Source organism: Candoia aspera, chromosome 13 (genome assembly GCF_035149785.1).
Source record: "Candoia aspera isolate rCanAsp1 chromosome 13, rCanAsp1.hap2, whole genome shotgun sequence".
Lineage (NCBI taxonomy): Eukaryota > Metazoa > Chordata > Lepidosauria > Squamata > Boidae > Candoia > Candoia aspera.
This window is the reverse complement of record NC_086165.1, coordinates 22,241,093-22,263,143: the sequence shown is the minus strand read 5'-3', so window position 1 is coordinate 22,263,143 and position 22,051 is coordinate 22,241,093. Positions and strand designations below refer to the sequence as shown.

General features: G+C 49.2%; 1 protein-coding gene across 1 annotated transcript in view; it reads right to left on the bottom strand.

The window, feature by feature from the left end:
* Positions 1 to 22,051, bottom strand: part of ADAMTS7 (ADAM metallopeptidase with thrombospondin type 1 motif 7) — a 74,227-nt gene that overhangs the window by 40,588 nt on the left and 11,588 nt on the right. The window contains exons 10-15 of the mRNA XM_063314392.1: positions 21,404 to 21,496; positions 20,033 to 20,178; positions 17,563 to 17,732; positions 14,898 to 15,031; positions 11,647 to 11,767; positions 10,877 to 11,121 (exon numbers count right to left, since the gene is read on the bottom strand). Coding sequence (XP_063170462.1) covers positions 10,877 to 11,121; positions 11,647 to 11,767; positions 14,898 to 15,031; positions 17,563 to 17,732; positions 20,033 to 20,178; positions 21,404 to 21,496 — 909 coding nt within the window. The remainder of the gene's footprint in view (positions 1 to 10,876; positions 11,122 to 11,646; positions 11,768 to 14,897; positions 15,032 to 17,562; positions 17,733 to 20,032; positions 20,179 to 21,403; positions 21,497 to 22,051) is intronic.

The window sequence follows — 22,051 nt, the reverse complement described above, 5'->3', positions numbered from 1 at the left end:
AATAGCTGCAACTTCAAGGACTGGTCATTAAGCACCACTCATTCAGCAGTGTTTAATTTCGAACAGTCACTGAATGAGTGGTTGTTAACTGAGGATTACCTGTAGAACACCTTCCCTCACTGCACTAGGTCCGTGCAAGGCGAGAGGTTTTCCAGCAGATTGACAGAACCGGGATGCTTCTACAGAGGTGCCCTTTTCCCTCGTAACCCTCTGAATCGAAGTGAGCCATCCAACCAGGGTCCTCACCACTGGCTGGAGCTTCTAGAGTTGACCTGAGCTTTCTCCACCTCCAACACAGCCAACAGGAAAGAGCAAAAATAAGCATTCCAGCCAACCTCCCCCCTCATTCTCATTTTTGCTGCATTTGTTTTCACTGCAAGGAAAAAATGGCCATTGGGATCAGGTCGACCAGACCAGGAAACAGATGCTACAGGAAAGCTAGAACCTACAGGTAATGGCAAAGGTTTCCCCTGCACAGTCGTGTCCAACTCTAGGGGGTGGTGCTCATCTCTGTTTCTTAGTCGAAGAGCCAGAGCTGTCCAAAGACGCTTCCACGGTCACGTGGCTGGCATGACAGGCACGGAACACTGTTACCATCCCACCAAAGTGGTACCTATTTATCTACTCGCATTTGCATGCTTTTGAATTGCTAGGTTGGTCAGAGCTGGGGCGAGTGTGGGAGCTCACTCCGTCACGTTACTGAGATAGGTTACTGTATAACAACAGAATCTTGTACAGTAGGCCTGATTGTGCTTACCTCCCCTCCCTCTTATATCCCAATGAACCAGGGAGGAGCCTGTCTGAATCTCCTTCAGATATTATCTTGTTTTCCAGGACTTAAGGAAAATTTCAGCCTGTTTGCTTATACAATGGTTCTTGAAAGCTTCCAAGAAGCATTTTGTATATAGCATCTTCCACCAGGATGGGGAGATGGGACCTGAAGTGGGACACTTGGCTTTTCCAGCTTGGCAATGAGAGTCATAAAGCACCAATTCAGCCCCGGGACAGTGGAAAGATTAATCTGGCCATTCAAGACTGCTGGTTTATGGCATTCAAGAAAAACATTTTTCCTGTACTGGCAAATTTGGCAAAGAGCAGACAAGGTACAAGCACAGAAATAATAGGAAGATTCTGCCACTGCAAGTATGTCTGCATTATAATCCCAAGCAATTTTAAAGCTATTTGGCTTACACTGGTCATGAGAACAGAACATTTGTAAAGGGATGTTCCTCAGGACTCTCTCAGGGATCATATGCACAGCAATAAGAATCACAACGCCTCAAAACCCTATTTCCAAATGATTCCCATGAGCAGCAGACGGATGATGCCTAAGGCAGACTGGCTCAAGTCAATGTGGCACAACTCCTGCCACAGTTAGCAACCCTGTTGGCAAAATGTTCTTGGAATAAGAAGGGGCACTATTTCAAAGGGTAACCGAATAATATTCTAAACTTATTTTTAAAACTTTACAAGTTTCAAGGCCCAAGGAGATTCCCAAACAATCACCTCTGATAAGCCATTCCAAATGAGCATGAAGAAGAAAACAATATCTTGAGGAGAGCAAAGGGGCACTTCCTCTGTTCTTTTGTAGCCAAAAGAAAGGTGCTACCACTACATACTCCCCCCTATTTGCTAGACGACACTTGGACTTTCTTGTGTAGCAGAGAAAGTAACTGAAGCTGTATAGAGATGGGAATATAAACTGGCCTGTTTGGCCCAGACAAAAGCCTGCAGAGCTGCAAGTCGAGAATAAGCCTCTTTGAGACAGTAGATGGTTGCCCGTCCAGGACCAGCGAAAGGCATAAAGGAAAGCCACTTCTCTGACATTCCAGGAGGGTCAATGCTGATCTCTGGATATATGGGGGACCACAAGCATTTCTCAGTTGTTTTTTTAAATTTTATTGCAATTTCCAAAAGAGAAATGCAGAAAAAACCCTAAAATTAACAACTAAATTAATATAAATCACCTAAACATAATTACATTTAATCATGTAATAATGTATCAAATTGTGTATTAAAATTATCTATTTTTGCAAAATATTATGAAACCTATAGCCAAACATATTGTACCATTGTTTGCTAGAAAATATTGCCTTTTCAAAAATGGATAAATTACACATTTCTTGAATCCAGTCTTTAACATTTGGGGTAATAGTACTTTTCCAATCTCTCAGTATAATTCTTTTGGCCATTCCCCATGCCCAAGATAATTAATACTCCTCAAAAACAGTCAGATCCCACAATTCTGGATTATAATTCAAATGACATTTACATTTTTAATTTGGAAACATTTACCTAGACGTCTATTAATATATGTGGGAACCCTTCAAGTTTGTCCACACCACAAAACAGACTCCACAAGAAGACCAGCTTTATTGAGAGAGGCACTAGTAACAGAATCTTGCAAGTCTGTGTTTTCCTCCGTCACCTACCCCACTGAGTCAGCGAGGAATCAGTCTGAGCCCCTTCCTAACACCATCTTCTTTCCCAGGGCTCAAGTAGGCTCCCCTTTAGTTTTTCTAATGGTGTCTGAATATTTCCCTCAAGGCCATCTCCATAGTTCTCATGTCTACATAGTACAACATGTTTTCCAAAAAGAACCAAAACTGGACATGACCTAATCTCATGAATTAATGTACCTTCAAATTTCCTGAGCGTTTCTCAAGAAAACAGAAGAGGACATGGAACCGTTGGCTTGTGTGGCATTCAATTACCACCATGGGGGCCATTTCTCATAAGGCAAATGCAGAAAGAGAAGAACCAGAATGGAAGACCTTAGTCTCTTCCTGAGTGTGAGGAGAGGAGGGGGAACCAAGTCTCCTTTGTTCCAAAGCTTTTCACAGCCAGTCAAATCCACACCACATAGATTGGAAAGTGGGGAAGCTGGGAAGGGCACGATCTAGCAGGATTAAGGTCTTGCCGATGCCAAGACCAAGAGCCTTGGACTGGTTTGAGCTCCACCTCCAGGGCTCCTATCCAAAACATTTCAGAGTCACAGCAGCAGCAGGAAAAGCTGTGTGGGTGGAGGAGAGCTGCCCAGTGTCATGTTCACCGATTCAATGTAGTTTATACATTGAAACGTTTCACATGCCATGGCGCTGATGCGCGTTTCTGTTTGGGAGGGAGCTGCTGTGAGACCTTGTACCAAGCTCGGTATGTGAAATCAGTACAATGGAATGTGTTTGGGTTATGTTATCTGTCCAAGGACTTTTCCTGCAGACCATCAGGAACCGTTAGGAGCACCTGGGATTGTGAACTTGAGAAGATTCTACGGGGGGAGGGATTTCATTTGCACCGAGGGTTTTTAGTTTGAATTTGGCGCGCTTTCATCATTCTCAGCTTTCTCTGTGATCCTGTATACTATTCTTTAATAAATCAGATATCTTTGAATTCACACTTATGAGTCTGATGGTGTTTTAGAATAGGCAACCATTATATAAAGCTGAGAATCCCCAAAGTTGTACCGTTAGCTCCTGCCAAGATCAGTTTCTTGTGAGGGAAAATAGTTAACGATGGCTGAGTCAAAATCTACAGCTGGGGGACTCGAGGAGATGGCTAGCGTGATGCCCGAGTCGACGGTCAAGAGCGGAGAACTGAATCTCACCCCAGAACCTTCAGAATCCTGAGACCTGTCAAGGGATGAATCGAATTCCAATTCTGATGCAGAGGAATCTGACAACGGGAAAGAGCCAAAGCAACCAGCACCCAGCAAATTACTCACAGAGTTGATCACCTTGGATGAGGTGGGGGAACCCCAACCAATGATGTCGGGGGTGTCCTGGAAGTATCGGTTCCCGCTAACCCCAGACAAAGAATCTACTATGGTGTCAACTGAGAGGAAACCGGGCGCGCGAAGGAGAGGGGACTCTTGAACCCCTGAGAGACTAAGTCTGGTGGAAGCCAAAATAGAATCGATGGAGTACATGTTGAAAAAGCTGTCTTTGTCACTGGAGGGGCAGGGGAGATGCAGAGGAGATCCCAGCTTCCCGCAACCATCCCCCATCCTCCCATCCAGACTGCCGGCAGAGTGGGGCTGGAGACGGCTCCGGGATGAATTTCCACCCCGCAGAGCCCGGCCATCAGTATCCCCACCCCATAAGGGGAAAGCTACTGTAACCTGGGGCCAAACCACTCAAGTGCCTGCTGGTTCCACTCCAACCGGAGGCGGAGTGAGAGACTTTTCTGTCAAATTCGATGGGGATCCAACAAAGTTATCTTTTTTTTTTAACAAATGCTAAAAGTTATATGAGCAATTTGGGGCATGCTTCCCTTCTGAAGAGGCTAAGATAACTGCCATTGCCACCAAGTTGAAGGGTCGAGCAGCTGACTGGTATGTTCAGTTAAGTGATGCTGGCTCCCCTGCACTTGATTATTTCGATGATTTCATGTGGGTGTTAAAGCTGCATTTTGAAGATCCTCTGGCCAAGGCAAGAGCTAAGAAGGCGCTGAAGGATCTTACCCAGGGCCAAATGTCAGTAGCTGATTATGCCCTAGAGTTAAAAGCTCTGGCTGGGAAAATCACTGACTGGTCTGAGTCAACTCTAATAGAGCGTTTTAAAGAGGGACTCAACCGGGACGTCCTACGGTGGGCGTTGTGTAGAGATGACCCAGAGTCATTGTACGACTGGATCTGTCTGGCAGGAAAGGCTGAGCACGCTCAGCATACCTTCATGCAAACTAGAAAATCTGAAAAACCTCCCGCCACCATGAGGGGACCCCGAAGTGCTGCGACTGCTGCCCGGCCAAGCTATAGAGCCTGGGATGAGGAGAGAGATCGGCGCTACGTGAGGGGTCAGTGTCTCCGATGCAGAAAGGAGGGCCATCGAGCAGCTGATTGCCCAAAAGCCAAGGCTGGAGATCGAGTGGGGAAGCCGCCAGCCAAATTGCCCCCCCTCGCGGTGAATGACAGCAGCCAAGGGGACAGCCGATGCTGAAGAAGTAATATACTTCTCGGGAGAGGCTGAAGATGACTCTAAGGAGCCGGCGGGAAACGCCAGCCACCTGCCATGAAGGGCGCCACCGGGCAGGTGGAAGAGGATGGGCGCGAAGATGCTATGGTGAGTGCTGACTGTCCCACTTTAGCAGTAAAAGTGAAATTGGGTTCCCGCACAAAAACTACAGAGGTATGGGCTTTAGTTGACTCTGGGTGTTCCAGGTGTTTAATTCACCCTGATCTGGTTGCTGCTTTGGAACTGCCTAGTTTCCCCCACCAGCATCCTTTGATCTTCACACAGTTGGATGGTTCAACCACATCTACCACCTCCACGGTAGCCCCTCCCGTTTAATTTCTGACCGCGGCACACAGTTTACTTCCCAATTTTGGAAATCATTTTTAAAATTGATTGGCACTAAACAAGCACTGTCTACATCGTCCCATCCTCAGACTGACAGTTCTACTGACATTTTAAATTCCACCCTTGAACAGTTTCTTTGAGCATACATTAACTACCATCAAGACAATTGGGTGGAGTTGTTACCTTTTGTTGAAGTGGCTTACAACAATGCTGTGCATCAAAGTACCAGACAAACCCCTTTTCGTGTGGTTTCTGGTCACGACTTTGTTCCCACCCCTGAACTGCCACAGCCCCCTTCCCAAACATGTTCTGCATCTGACTGGGCTGTTAAACTGTCTGATTCCTGGCCAGTAATTCAACAAGCTTTGGTTGATGCCCAGGCTGCTTACAAGTCTCAAGCTGATAAGCATCGTTCTTTACAACACGACTTCAAAGTTGGGGATCAGGTGCATCTATCTACTAAATTTATCAAATCACCTCAACCTTCTAAAAAACTTGCTCCCAAATTCATTGGTCCTTTTCCTGTTGTTCAAATTATCAATCCAGTTACTGTTAAATTGGACCTGCCTCACAATTTGAAACGCTTGCACCTTGTTTTCCATTGCAGCTTGCTTAAGCCTGTGCACCACTTGCCGCGTTGACACCCTCCCCCTCCTCCCCCTGCTCCAGTTATGACTGACAGCCAAAAACACTTTGAAGTCAAGGACATAGTTGATTCTTGCAAGCTTCGTGGCACCCTGCAGTACCTGGTGTGATGGAAACACTTTTTTCATCCTGAATGGGTGTCTGCCCACCATGTTAACGCTCCTCATTTAGTTAACCATTTCCACCTTGCTTATCCTTTGAAGCCTGCTGCTTAATGTAATCTTTGTTTGGGGGGGGGCAGTATGTCATGTTCACTGATTCAATGGAGTTTATACATCGTAACGTTCCACATGCCATGGCGCTGATGTGCGTTTCTGTTTGGGAGGGAGCTGCTGTGAGACCTTGTACCAAGCTCTGTATGTGAAATCAGTACAGTGGAATGTGTTTGGGCTATGTTCTCTGTCCAAGGACTTTTCCTGCAGACCATCAGAAACCGTTAGGAGCACCTGGGATTTGTGAACTTGAGAAGATTCTACGGGGGGAAGGATTTCATTTGCACCGAGGGTTTTTAGTTTGAATTTGGCGCACTTTCATCATTCTCAGCTTTCTCTGTGATCCTGTATACTATTCTTTAATAAATCAGATATCTTTGAATTCACACTTATGAGTCTGATGGTGTTTTAGAATAGGCAACCATTACACCCAGCACCCAGGATCTCTTAAATCAATTCCTTTGTTCTTGAACTCACAAGCAGCTATTCAGCAAAGACAAATAGCAGTCAAAAGAGGAATGTAATTCCTTGGCTGGAAGGCATTGTTCAAGTAAGCACCTCCAAGTGAGATTAAAAAAGTCCCCCAATTCATTAAATCCAAATCTATCTTCTTTCACAGATGAGGACTTTAATATTGATCAACATTGGGAACATTTATTGATTTTAAAATCAACCCATAGGCGGCTTATTTGATTAATGCAATGGCCAGTTTTATTATTATCATGGTCTCAGAGTGGTCCCCACATTAACAGCAGTCACTAGAAAAGTAGGGACTTCCCCACCTGATTTCAGCATCTGACTACCTGTGCAAGTGGAACCTCCTGCACATACAGGCTACTTCCTGGGCCAGAAGTGTGAAACTGTTTCCTGCAGCAAAGCTCACTTTTATTATGTTGGCTGGGACCAGTAGGGACAGGAGTTTAGAAACACAGGGGAGGACCCAATTCCCCACCCCTCCTTGCAGGACACAGTTCAAGGCCAAATGTAATCATATGACATCACAGGCCAATGAGGATGGTTCGAAGTCTGAAGCTATATGCAGCCCAACCTTGCAAAATCACCCTGGAACACACTTTTGGCTTAATTAAGATGGAAAAGAGAGTGGGACATACCTTTCCAACTCCCATCCTTAGATCTACTTGAAATGGAGAAGAGAACCCAGAAATGACTGCAATGCCAAGCACCGGGAACAGGACTTGGGAGAGGCATGAGAATGTGGAGGCATCCAGTAATGAGGACATAAATACAAGAATTAACAGTCAAGTTACATGAACCAAGGATTCCAGTGCCTCTGTATAAAAGCACAGAGCACGAGGAACAAACAGGAAGAACTTTTAAGTCTTAATGCAGGAATCATGCCAAACTAACCTGATCTCTTTTGTGCGATAATGACCAGATTAGTAGGCCATTGGAATGCAATGGACACCGTACCTAATTTCTGCAAAGTGTCTGACAAAATGTCGCATGAAATTCTAGTAGAGAAGACGGGAAAATGTAGGCTGGACATTAGATGGAAAAAGAGCAGATTGGCCAATCATATCACTGAGTGTAAATCAATGACTCCACATCAAGCTGGGAAGACCTGCCAAGTGGTGTAAGGTAGAACTCTCTTCTAGGCCCTGTGTCGTTCAACATACTTATATAAGATTTGAATGAGGGGTTAAAAGTATTAAATCTGCAGAGGACAAAAATGTAGGAAAGACAGCAAAAACCTTAGAGGACATTATCAAGATTCAGGAGGATCTTCACAAGCTGGAACACTTAGCAGAAAGTAGAAGTAGAATGTCACAGTGAAGACCATGCCTTGCACAATTCTGATCTTTGTAGATACAGACACATCACGGCATCTGAATATCTTTCCCAGAGTCTTCATGGTTGCTCTACCAAGTGCTAGTCTGCAGTGTATTTCTTGACTGCTTGTTCCTTTACTGTTGAGGGTTGATCCTAAAAGGCAGAAGCTCTTCACCACTTTGGTATCTTCATTGCCAATTCTAAGGCTGGTTGCTCTACCTGATGTCATTAGTTTGGTCTGAGCTTCCCTGTGTCCCTGCTTCTTACGTCCCACGTCCCTACTGTAACTCTATCTCTGCGGCTTCGGGTTTTCTTTTCCTGTATGGCAACATCAGCAACTAGACGTCCCGAAGGCTTTGATCCAGCCGCCTCATAAACGCCGTTAGTACCCCCAAAGATCCTCAGCTCTTCCTCAGGAGCATGTCGGGTGCCATCCGACCCAAGGGGCCCATCACCCGGCACTACATCCTCAGCATCTTGTATTTCCTATCCAGGTGGCTTTCTCGGTAGAAATGCAGGAGTGATTTACCACTGCCTTCTCCCGCGCAGATGAATTGATGCTTTGCCATTGTCCCCAAAGTGGTCTTCTGCCTTCGGCATCTTCCTCTGTCGCTGCTGCCCCATACAGGGGCCTGCTGGCTTTAGCCGGGCAGCTGGGATGACCTTCAGGCCTTGGTGACCTTGCTAGTGACCCTGCTCTTGGCATAAACTCCCAATGATGTTCTTCACTCATCCTCCCAGGAACATGCCCCCCCCCCACGATGAGGCAGCACAGCAGGAGGGGGGGTTGCTGGAGAGACTGGGTAGCAATTGGATTAGACCTCTCCAAAGTCCCTTCCAGCCCTTTCATTCTATGCTTCTGTGAAACAACCCGGCACCGCGTGCAAACACTCCAGAGCTCCACTTTTGTGGCCTCTGCTGCATCTGACTCAAACCACGTGAACTCTCCCCACTGCAAGCCATCTCTGCACAGGTCCAAGGATAAACAAAGTCTGTCCAGTTTTTCTCACACCTTTTGTTCCAAGCACAAAACATGTCCTGAAAAGAGCACTAACACCTGAAGTCTAGTGTTTAACGTAGCTCCTGCAAAGAAAGGTGATTGCGCTATGCCAAGAAAGGACTTTTGTTAGCCTAGCAGATGGACCTGGCCCTCACACCTCCAGGCGTGGCTGCTTCCTGGACATCTGGCAAGCTGGACAGGGTCAGTGAGAGCTCAGCTTGGCGACCCTCCTCCACCTGTGGGCGCTCTGCCACCCCCTTCCCCTGGCTCGGAGGGAGGGCGAGGCAACAGTTCAGTTCAGTGCTGCTTGCCACAGCAGGGGACGTCAAGCCGAGCACGTTTTTCACGGGGTTGTGAAATTCACTAGGCACTGACTAGAAAGATTAAGCTGCCTGTGACGTTTAGCAAAGAGCACAGGTTCAGGCGTGGGAGCTGAGAACACCTATGACTCTCACAGATCTCTTGTGCTACACGTTGCAAAACGGAAGATTTCCTATTTGATCTGGGCTACAGGCAAGGAAGAAAATTGGCTTCTCTGCCCGAGTAGGACAAACTGTGGGAAGGCAGCAGCCGAGTGTCAGTGTGGGAAGGGCGGGCAGGGGAGGGGAGGGGCCCTCCCTGAGCTCAGCTCAGCTCATGAATCCTATACTTAAAGATTTTGCTGCAGGTAACACCTTCTTTCATTATTACAAAAGCCCTGTTGGTATAGGAGTATTTGGAAGAATTCTGAATTTCCTAAATGCTTTTTTTAAGAGCTGCATACACAGATTTGCATCTCTTCTCAAAACTGCTGTGTTTGGGGGATGATTGGCAAAGTAAGTACTCAGAATATAAGCAGTCACACAAGGCATTATGCAGAGAAATCTGCCTTATCCAGCCCAGCACTGTGAGATAGGAATTAATTGTGCAGACGCTCAACCGCAATTCTGCAAGCCACAAAAAATGGAAAAGCAACATCATCCTGTGACAGGAGGGTTACATCCAGAAACAGCCCTGGAACCACTTTAAGAACTAAACGTTCATTACACCCACTCGTATTTCCTTGGCTGAAGCAGCTTGGCTTTTCTGACCGCAGAGAGGCAGCGATGGGGGAAGCAGTCCTGTTCTACTTCTGCCTCTCACCAACCCATGGAAACCTGGGCAGGAAAATGGCTCCCTTGAAGAAAAGCCTCAGGCCGCCCACCCAAAGAGACCAGCTGGTAGCACAGGTCAGGCCTGGCTTCAGCTGCCCTACAAGTGCTGCCGACCACTGAGAAGCACAACCTGTCCCCCAGTGCCTTGGCTGGAAACAGACTCCATTCGGGGTCCTCACATCCACCCACAAAACCGGTGTCTGTTGCTACAGCCTTCGTGACCGTCTGCAATGGCCCGGGTCATACATGTTCCCTTTGCCTCCACTTTCTTTCCAAAAAATGCAGCCCCCATCCAACTCCCAGTTAATGTCTCAAGGTCACCACTATTTGGTGAAAGGCAGAGGTCTACATCCAAATGGGAGATACTGGAGGACAATCTGCTCCCCTACTCCCTGTAAGGCTACCTTGGGTCCCAAAGTTAAAAAAAGAAATAAGACAGATATGCAAAACATGGCAATGAATCCAATGTGTTCCTGGTTTGTTGGCTCCAGAGCCCCAAACTGCCTGCAGAAAATCCCAGGCTGACTTCAGGCTTTGGAAACAGGGCTGGGAAACAGCATGGCTGCTACTGCTGTTGCTACTTATCCAAGAACCACACTCCCACCCCCACCCCCCCGGGCAAAATGGACTGATGGATCAGACCCATGGCAGCTTCCTTTTGGCTGGCCCCTGAGGCCACCCCATCCAGGGAACAGAGAGCCTTGCCCACAGCAGTGACCTAAACACAGAGCTTGCCACCCTCCAGCACATGCTTCACTGGCCTGTCCTCCAGAGCCCAGCCTCAAGTCCTCCTTTGCCTACCTGAATCAGGATCGGTTCCTCTGTGGGCCCTGGAGAAGTCAGGTTTTCCCAATTTCCCATTCTCTTGTAAGTGAAGGTGGTCCCAGCCACCTTGTAGTCACCATTCCACTGGATGGTCCAGCCACCATTCAGGAAGTATTTCTTGGGATCTTCACTTCTCAAGGCCAGGAAATTCTCTGCTTCAGCCACCTCCTCAATCTGGATCTCACGCGCTCCAGCCGGGATCAGACCAACATCAACATAACCTATTGGGGTATTGAATGCTTGTGATCAACAGGCAACAATGGAAGGTCCTCTTTCCCACCAAGTGGAATGAGCCCACTCTTTCTGGCAGCTACCCCAGGGGAGCCCTCTTGAACTTTTCCCAAGGGCTGACGTCCATTCTAAGGGAAACTGCACCGGGGTGGCCAAACAATCCCTGGAAAAAGATGCAGATCTGCTTTCATACAGACCTTGCAATAGGTCAGGAAATCCTCCAGCATTTCCCAAAGGAAGACATGTAAGCATACATTTCTTGGGAACTGTAGGCAAGCAACAGTACTGCCACTTCTATGAGATCCAGCTTCCTGCCCAAGTCCTTTGGGATCACTACACTTCAAAGTTCTTTCCCCCACATCCTCATTTGTTCTACATCCTTTCTGTCAAAGCACATCTCAAATATTAAGCAATCCAGCAGAACTTCTCAGTTCTAAAGAGGAACAAGGAGTGATAAGAATTCAGAAAGATCTCCAACCTCCCCCCAGCCTGCCTTAAATGAAGAAGGCCCTCACCCAGCCCCTCACTCTCCTCAAAGGTCTTCTTAACTGTCCAACAGGTCGATCCATCTCCGTGGCACACACCACACCGATCCTCCACAGCGTAGGAGTCAATTTCATAGTCACAACCAATGTTCTGAAAGACATGGGAATGGGGCAATCGGCACATCCCTGAGCCAGCAGAGCCACCCAGTGAAGTGGCAAAGACCGCATGTGTTGCCTGTTCCACAGGCTGCATACAACTAAGTGAGCCCAGCAGAGGCATTATAGTGGCTTCCCCACTTCCTCGATGTTCTCTGAACAGGCTACAAATTGTCCATACTTCTTCAGTAGCAAATCACAGTGTTTTGCCTGGTGTCATTCCATCAGTTATATGGATAGTAGCCTCCTCTAGGCTTGCGGGAACGGCTCCAACAGCATCACTTTTAAATTTAAGATTTTGTTAGGTGAGTTATTCTTAGATAGCAAGAATACGCTAGCTAGAAAAAACAGGCTCTGTATCGTAAGACGATACTGCTGCTTTTTCAGCTGCTGGCTCCTGTGAAAGTGGTTAGTGGCACTGATCAGAGTGACAGTTACCCAAAGAGAGGACAGATGCTCCTGCCCTCCTTCACAAAGAGGCAGCCACGAAGCCCCATACATAGAAGAGGCAGGAGGAAAAGGACCAGAGTTTGGCCATCCTCAGTTGCCTATATAAAAGTGTCTCATTTGAAAGCAGCGCGTTAGTTGGAGTTCTGGTACTGTAACTTTAATGTTCCTGCTGCTAACTACTGTTCATCAGAGCTCTTAGATCCCAACTGCAGGGAGGGAAGATGGGCACCACAAACGAGCAAGCACTTTCTGTGTCTGCCACAACTGGAACCATCTCGGTCTAATTCCTGACTGGGTTTGCAGAGATTGTACTTTTTATTTTATTTATTTATTTATCCTATTTTTATCACTGCCCATCTCCCCCACATGGGGGACCCTGGGCGGTTCACAGTAAAAACAATTTAAAATTCAATAAAATTATAAATAATACTAATATTTCAATAAACATTTGCTGGTCAGTAGCTGCCCCGTGCTCAGAGCAAATTCTGCTAAAAAAATACCCTCTATTTATTGAAAACATTATTATATAAAATTAATGAAGTAGGGGGAGGAGAGGGGAGGGAAAAACGAAGGTGGTGCCCCAAGGTAGCCAGGTAGCCCCCATCCGTGAGACTCGTGCGACGGCAGGAGTCTCCCCCTGAGAAGGGGGCTCAAGTCACCACAGCGGCGGGGGGGGGGGGGGGCAAGCAGCAGCCAGCCAGCCAGCCAGCCAGCCCGGGGTGCAAGCCGGAAGAGAAGGGACGGCAGGTGGGCATCCTGGGACCAGGCTCAGGTTTTAAGACTCTGATCTTCCTTTCGGGAATACAGCTTAAAAAAAAAGAAGTGCTTAAAAAACTGTAAAAAGACTACCTAGAAGTGTAATTGTGCACAAAGCCACATATATTATCAGAATTCTCATGAACTCTCCTCACATACAGTAACGTGGAGAACCTACGCAATTGCTGAGTTTTCATATCTTTTAAAAATACTGGTTTGTTAAAAACAACTAGAATATATTCAGCCCTAAAGCCAAACCTCTAGATTCAAGGTTTTCTGCCACTTTATTCAAAAAAACTTTGAATAAAGTCAGTGAAACTACAAGAAAATACAGTCAGATTCAATCAGGAATGCAAGTATTTCTCCAGTATGCTCATGTGCACTGGTGGAAAGGGCTGGGGTATTGCTATGATTTTTAACAATAAGAAATCAAAATATGACCTTCCAGTGATAGGAAGATGGTAGATGAGATCTCAGGATGATATACAATAGACTTTCATGTATTTCTTATATCCTACATTTCAGCAAAAGCAGTTAACAAAATTAATGATCTTCTTCTGTCAGGTCCTCTGCGCAGGGATAAGTGTGGGAAAGGACTCCGCTCGGGCCCTGAGGACTCATTCTTGGGTTGAGCACAGGGCACCATTCCCAGGATGTTGGAGAGGAACCCAAGAAGCCAGCACTTGGCCGCTCCACCTTTGGGTACCAGCAGTGAGCCCCAACCCATTTCTCTGGTGGGCATCCTTTTGACCTCCTGCCCAGGGGGAGCTCCCGTTATCAGGCAAAGCTATCATAAGACCGGACTCGGCAGTCAACTTTGGATCAGCCCTTCCATGCCAAGTTCCAAGAAACCCCTGGCAGTATTAGGGCTGCCAAGGAATGTCTCATTATTTTCACCACCTCTTCCCTTTTCCTGGATCCCTGCACTCCTCTGGCCCTTTGATGCAGAACGGAGCAGTGGTAGAATGCTCTCAATTGCATGCAATGTCCTCCAGGTCGCTCTTGGAGACCAGCTCACCCAAGAAAAGGTCCATTTGTCCAGCAAGTTCACTGCAGTTAAAACCAGCTGGGCTGACATGCTACTCTCAGACATTCTCTGGTTTACTTGGCTTGGGCTCAGTGCAATCTATGAAGGTGGGCATTGTGCTTTGTAAACTATGATTTATGGCTTTGTGTAATGTGTGGTGCAGCCACTGACCATTTTGCAAAAAGGAGCATTTGCCAGCTTACTGTGAAATGCCAGAATCCACCCTGAGGCCACCTGTTCTTGTCCTGAGCATTGCCCCTCTGCTTTCCCACCTCCTCCCTTGTCTGGGTGCTCCCAGTGCCTGGAATCAGCCACAGAAGACACAGTCACAAATGAACCCACCACATTTGAGCTGAGCACTGAGATAAGCAACTCCTGGCAGCTTGAAAGTCATACCAAGTTTCACTAGTATGTTGAGGGTGGGGGCATCCTGGGCCTGTTTTGGGAAGGCTTTAGAAGTTTTAAAGCTGAAATAGGTGTCTTAAGCATCCACAAACTTGCTCAAGCATCCACAAACTTTCCCAGATCCTATAAAAGAATCCAAATGTTTGGCTTCACCATTCTGGGGAATCCTGGAGGCCACAAAGAGATATTAGCAGACCACATGCAACTCCAGGCTGTATTGTTTGCATTTCTGGGGTACTGCATTGTGGAAACCAAGCTCATGTGACTCAGTATATCATGAAATGTGGAAAACTGGAGTAACTGAGACAACCATTTTTAAATTAAGCAAGGTGAAGAATGTTGTGCCAATATAACCACTGTGTCCTCCTTTCCTACAAGCCCAGCATGCAGATCTTCCCTGCAAGCCCATGTCATTTTCCAACCTTAACATATGGAGCTTCAGACATACTCAGGGGTGGGGGGGAGAGACAACACTCCACGTGCCTACCTTACAGATCCCATTAATGCACCTGTCCTGCCTGCCATTTCCTTCATAGCACGGCGTGCCATCAATGGCAGCATCACGGAGCTTTTCAGCAAAGTACTCACTGTTGGGTCGACAGTGCAGTTCACATGGGTCACCTGCAGAGACCAGAGAAAAGAGCTGGCTGATCAAGGGCCTTTCACCCCAGGCCGGCCAGCAGGACCCAAAGCATGACTTGCTGCAGCCCAGAAGCCCCAACGAGAAAAAAAGACTCTGTGACTCATGGAGAGGACTCAGACCACAGCCCATGTTACAGGTGATATGGTGCCCGCAGGCATCAGCGCGACCCTGGACAGCAGACACAGGGTTTGGGGCCCACCAGGCTCCCTACCTCACCTCATTTCTTTCAGAATATTATCTCCATGAAAAAGTAAATAGGAATTTACCATGCTTCAAAGCAAAGCAACAGCCTCCAGCATCATATTTATATTTTTTTTTCAAATTTTGCTACTGCCTATCTCCCCCCAGAACTACAATTTATTGCAACATTTGTATACTGTCTCAATCACACACTCCAGGTGTCATGTTCACTGTTCCAATGTTCCTGGTACATCGTAACATTTCGCATGCCATTTGCCTGATACGTGTTTGATCTCAGGAGGGAGGAGGATTCCTCTTCCGGGAGTTGTTATCTCTTGGCTGCTGGGTTGGAATGTGTTTGGGTTATCTCATGTGTTCAAGGTTGCTTTCCCAGGATGTGTGGAAAACGGTTACCAGCACCTGGGAGGGGGGTGGTTGCTATGGCCGGGCGAGGGGAGGGATCACGTTTGGAGCCGAGGGTTTTTAGTTTGTATTTGGCGCGCTTTTGCTCATTCTCAGCTTTCTCTGTATTTGCATACTATTCTTCCAATAAATCAGGTATCATTAAGTATCTGCTTGTGAGTCTGAGTATGTCAGGATAGGCAATCATTACACCAGGCAGTTTACAATTAATATACTATAAAAAAAACTCAGCAGAATTCTCAAAATCAAACAAGAGTGTCATAAATGCCCACAACCTTCCCCACCTCCTGAAGGCAGAGGCAGAAGTGCCCAGCCCTCTTTGGCCAGCTGTTCCAAGGTGGCAGGCCAGCCAGGCTCCTTCTTATCCCCCACGGAAGGTATCCCCTCTGAGCTGAAACATGTGGGACAGGCTGCTCCTGCGCCGAGAGATGGGGGTGCCCAGCCACGTGGGCCTCCACAAGGCTGGCAGCCCCACTTGGAACAGTACCCACCAGCAACCAACTCAAAATTGGTGTTCTGTGGAATCAGCCTCATTGTCATGTTCACTGTTTCAATGTGCACTGTACATCGTAACGTTTCACATGCCATGGCGCTGATGCACGTTTCTGTTGGGAGGGAGCTGCTGTGAAACCTTGTGCCAAGCTCTGTATCTATGTTCATTTCAATGGAACGTGTTTGGGTTATGTGCTCTGCTCAAAGTCTTTTCCCGCAGACCATCAGAAGCCGTTAGGAGCACCTGGGATTGTGAGCTTGGGAAGATTCTATGGGGGGAGGGATCTCGTTTGCACCGAGGGTTTTTAGTTTGCATTTGGTGCGCTTTTTCCATTCTCAGCTTTCTTTGTGATCCTGCATACTATTCTTTAATAAATCAGATATCTTTATGATCCTGTTTATGAGTCTGATGGTGTTTTAGGATAGGCAATCCTTACACTCATCCCCTGGCAAGAGGGCAGCCACATTTGGTACCACTGCACTTTCAGGGCGGTTTTCAAAGGCAGCCCCAGGTGCAGTGCTCTGAAGTAGTCTGGCCGTGAGGCGATGAGGGCATCAGTCACTGTTGCCAAGGCTTGTCACTCCCAAAAGGGCCCAACCTGAGCACCAGCAAAGCCTCCCCAGCCATGGCCTCCACCTGCTGATTAAGCAGCAGCCTAAGAGAACTCCAAGTCAAAGACCTGGTCTGTCCAGGGAATTGTGATCCCATCCAAGCCCATCCTCCATCTTTTGGGGGGCAGATTTGACATGCTTCATCCCATCCAGTCCCCAACAGCCTCCGGGGGACACACACTTCACCTCCCGCTTGGCCCAGCATAGGTGTACAGCATCTTCGGCACAGGGATGATACATCCCCACAGCCCAGCAGACACCTCTCCCGGCAGTCCCCTACTGATGTTAAAAAACAAGGGGGAAGAGCCCAATCGCACCACGCAAGAGTGGCAAGTGTTGTTGCAACAGTTACTCCTCCATGGCTACCGACTGAAACTGCCCAGGTGGGAGCCACCATGGAACAGGGCCCCTCGTCAGCAGTCCAGAAGAGCACCATGGCTGATGGCATACAACGCCCTCAGAAATCTAACAAGAACAAGAAGGAGCACCCTTCTTCCATCCAGGTCTTGACAAAGATCCTTCACGAAGAAGGCCAGTGCAGTTTCTGTCCCAGGCCCAGGTCTGGGATTTACAGAACACGTGGGACTCTGCTGGATGAGAGCACATACTGGGAAGTAAGTTAATCCTCCAGACAATGGGAGTTGAGTGACGAACTGTGCCCACCACAAGCACCAGGGGACAGACGAGCCCCACATGGCACCATCTGTAAATGCCCCCATCCCCCAGAAGCTGCCTCCCCAATGCACAGGTCTGTGTCTCACGTGCCTCCTCACTCAGCCCATCCGGCCTGGGAGAGACTTACTGTTGCTGGGGACCGGGGTCCATTTGTAGAGCTTCCCTTTGTAGGGCCGGAGGTCGAAACGGCTGCACTGGACCTGCCGGAATGACGGCTTGCCTTCCGGACACGGCTGCACGTTGCAGACTCTGAAGCGTCTCCGCTCTCCCAGGCAGTATTTCCCGCCGTACTTGGGGCTGAGGTTTGGAGAGAAAAACAAACTCGTGGGCACAAAGAGGAAACGGTCCTCTTGGTGCTCCCGCCTGAGCAGGATGCCCAGGCCACAGCAAGCCGGGGCCGCTTCTCTGGACAAGCCTGAAGGCAGCTGAAGGTGGACTGCCCTGGGCGGCCCGGGAACGATCCTGCGAGTCATCCCTTTGACCCCCCTTTGACTCTTTCAGGGCACGTGGCATTGATTCATGGTACTTTCTAGAGCCAATATAGTCCTATCCCATCAACGAAACAAAGGATGATTTCCACGCAGCGCCACACGCCCACGGAGAGCCCGGGAGAAGACCGGCAGGGCTCCTGCCCTGCATCAGCCGCTCTGACCTGGGGCCGGCGGGGCGCACCCTGCAGCCACCCATGGCGCCCCTTGGGCCAAAGGCAACCTGAGGAGGGGCCAGCCGCCCCCTTCCTCAAGAAGGGCAAATTCCCAAGGACCTCAAGCAGCGCTCAGCTGCCTATTTAGGCCAAGCACAGAGTTTGCGGGTGCTTATTCTGCACAGGTATGCAAAAGCGCCCATCCCACCCACCCTTTCAGGAACGAGCCTCAAGCCAGAGGGCTAAGAGTTTCTGCTGAAGAGGAAGGGCACCGAGCCTCTGACAGCTGCTGGCCACAAGGCTGGGCTGCTCCACACGGGCTGGCATCTGGCAAGGAAAAAGCGGGGAGGCTACAGAATCTTGGAAGCCAACTCAGGGGCCCCTCGGCCCTCATTTCTCTGCGGGTATTTTAAGGCAGGGTGGCCTTTGATCTAGGATGCTAATCTCTTATCTGATACCATAAAAATGTTCTTATTCTGAAATATTTTGGAAACATTCATTTTCTTGCTTAGGCTCAGTAGGAAACATTAACCTGCTCCTTTACCCTGTTATAGTCACAAGAAAAACCACTTCTAATTGCCTTTCCAGGGGTCTCGCCACCCCACCTAGAGACACTGGAGTGGGGTGGCTGATAACGCTTATCTGACATGCAAGCAGCAGCTCTCTGAAGCCTTCAGGCCTGATCGCCTCTCAAGCGTGCTTGGAACCAGCAGCCGTCCTGGCCCTGGAAAAACACCCCGGAGCAAATGCGGTTAAACTTGCCTGAGGGGCTCTCTGAGCCAAATAGGTTTCCAGGCAGGAACCGAACCAGCCCCCTCCCCCCGTCCTTCCTCTCCCCTCGGGCAGCTCCAGCCAGGGACAGCGGGTCCTGCCCTTGAAGACGAGAGAGGAAACTGCTCCAACCAGGGAACGATGGCTGCGTGAAGGCAAGGGGGGGTGGCAAGAGAGACTAGAAATGGCCCAGAGAGCTCCTATTCCCAAGCCCTGGAGAGCAATGCAATCTCTCTACCCCTCCTCACAGATTCTATTGTGGGAAAAAAAGAAAAAAAAAGAATCGTAAGGTTGGAAGGGACCTTATGTCCAACCCCTGCCCAGGGCAGGAACCTCATACCATCCCGAACAAATGGCTGACCAATCTTTTCTTGAAAGCTTCCAGCGATGGAGCACCCACAACTCCAGGAAGGAGGCTGTTCCACAGCTTGATAGCTCTGAGAGTCAGGAAATCTCTTATTTCCGGTTTGGCTCACCTTCTGGAAAGCTTCCACCCTTGTTGTCTTACCCTCAGGATCCATGGAGAATTAGCCTCTTCCCTGGGACATCCCTTCCTGCTCTCATGTCCCCCTCAGCCTTCTCTTCTTTAGGCTGAACAGACCAAGTCCCTTTAACTGGTCTCCGCAGGATTTAGCCTCCAAGCCCCTCACCCTCTTTGTTGCTCTTCTCCGCACTCTTTCCGGTTCCTCGGTGCGCTTTATATATTGTGGCAACCAGAACTGGACACAGGAGTCCAGGTGCCATTTGACCAGAACTATCTCTTCCCCTGATCCTGGCACTGTACCCCAAACAACTGCACCTGCTCTTTTGAAATGGAAGCAGGAATGGGGAAACATGAGAGTCACAAAATTGGGGGGGGGGAGGAGGACAACTGCCGAGTAAAAACCTTGTGCAAAGCGCCCCTTGTGGGAAATATATACTTTTGGTTTCAGAAAGAACCAGCCTTTGCTCCAATGAGCTCCTGGAAGCGAGCACCACATGATCTCTGGGGACATCCTACCAGCTGAAGGGGCTCTTGGTGGTCCCCAGACTGATGAGGGCCAAAGGACCCATTCAAGGAAAGGGGCAATTTGGGGAGCCACACACATCGGGGCCAGGAGCCTGAAGGAGAAGGCCTTGCTCTAGGGGAACCAGGACTCCCCTTCTGAGAGGCGCTTCTCGGGCGGGAAGGCCAGGCACTCACGCAGGACTGTTGCACTGCCGCTCCGCGCTCTGCACTCCAGCCCCGCAGGTCCGGGAACAGGCTGCCCAAGAGCTCCAGGCTGCCCAGCCTCCGTGGATGGACTCCGGGTTGTACCCGACACTCACACACTCTCCATTAAAGCACCACTGTGGAGGGAACAAGCAGACGGCCATCAGGGGGATGAAGGGGCGCAGGGTGCTCCCTGGAGGGGCAGGCAACCTTTTCACTTACTGCTAGCTGAAGTCTCATCCCCTCCAAGGGTGCCTATCAGAGATTACCGGCTAAGGACCAAAAAGGGCTGTAGGGGACCGCCCCTCCGCTTATGGTCCTCTCTGGCCCTGTCGCTTGGGCTGCTAATGGCAGGTTGGTGCTTGCAGAAGTCTGAACTGTGCGCACACGGAGAGCTTTTGAAATTGGGCCAAGAACCAAAGGGTGGCTGATACCTTTGAGCTGGGCTCAGAAAAGCTGAAAACCAGAAGAAATGGTGATGTGAAGCATTGCAGTGTGGTAAGAAATTTTGCTGCTGTGCTTCTGACTAGCGGAAGTCTCCAGAGCACCTTCCCAGGCAGCTAAAAAGATGGTGCTTTGCAAGACACTGGATGCACGCTCTGTGGCACGTGAATGGGTGTTAGCCGGGCCTCCTGTCCAGAGGGTCCCTGCCAGCAAGGCAGACTCTGCCTCCAGATAAGGCAGTGTCGGGTCCAAGATAGTGAGCAGGCTGCAGAAACTACCAAGAGGGGGAGCAAAATGCCCAGTGTTGCCTCCTGGACCTGGCAGGAGCAAAAGCACTTGCCAGCTTGAGCCAGGCAGCCCATCCAGAAGGGGCATCAGCCAGGATACTAATGCTGCCAAGAGAACCCCAGGACGGCACTCTGCCACCCCTACCCAACAACTCTCCCTCTTTCAGCAGCTCCCAAACAGGCAACCAACCCGTTCATGAAAAGGACTCAAGAAAACTCATTGCATTCAAGAATGGCTGGAGTTGATAATGGCCACCCCGCCTGAGCACCACACCCGGGGAGAGAGAGTGGCAGCTGCCTCCGAAAAGGAGCCAGTGCTACTCCCTCACTGGACATCTGCTCTCATCTGCCCATCAGACGCCTCCTCCCTGTGCCCAGCCAGGGCCCAGCAATTCAGGGAATGGCATGAGTTGCAGCGTCAGGGGCAGCTTTATCTCCCCAGCATCCTGCCAAGCATGCCTGCTTAAGGAAACTCACAAGTTCAATGGTTCTGCTGTGGGGTTTGGACTGGACTGCAGACGCCCCCTGCTGCCTCTGCGGCAGGACTTGGCCAGAAAGGCACTTGGGGAGAAGCTTCGGGGCTTAGGCTCTCTGGCACAGAGACAGGCTCGAGGCCAGGCCCAAGACGTACCTTGTTCTCATCGCACTTGGTGCCATCGACCGCTGCGTCCAGCTTGGAATGGCACGTGCTCCCCACAGAGCACCAGAGTGTGTTGCAGACGCTCTGCAGAAAGAAAGGAAATGCACTGAGCTGCCCCTGTCTGTGCTGAAACTGCGGCTTGCTTTCTCTCGTGCGCAGCAGCACCGAGCGGGGTAAGCAGCCCGGGGGCAGGCGAGGAGACCCCCGGGTGCGTCTCTTCCCAACGGTGGAGGCATCTCTGGCCAGGAGGAGGACCCAGGCTTCCCTGTATGAGGGAAGCGTTTGCTGTGCTCTTGACAGGTTCAGAACTTGGGGAGGAACACCTCTGTCCCCTGCTGCTGCTTGGAATACTGATGGCTTTTAAGTGTGCGATTTAATTCAATAAATGATTTCAATTCATTTTTGTGAGTGGCCACAAGTGCCCTGTTCATCAGGAAGCAGAGCGCAGATGCTGCAAAGGAGCAAATGAGAGCCAGCACAATGCAATGCAATGTGCGGCATAACGAAGCCTCATGAAACCTCTGCCCCCAAAGCCAACGGAGCTGCCAGCAGCAGCCAACGTCCCGCTCATCACTTGCTTTTTTAAAACAGCGGCAGGTGTATAAACACATTCTCTAATCAGACCCAAAGTCGCAGGCT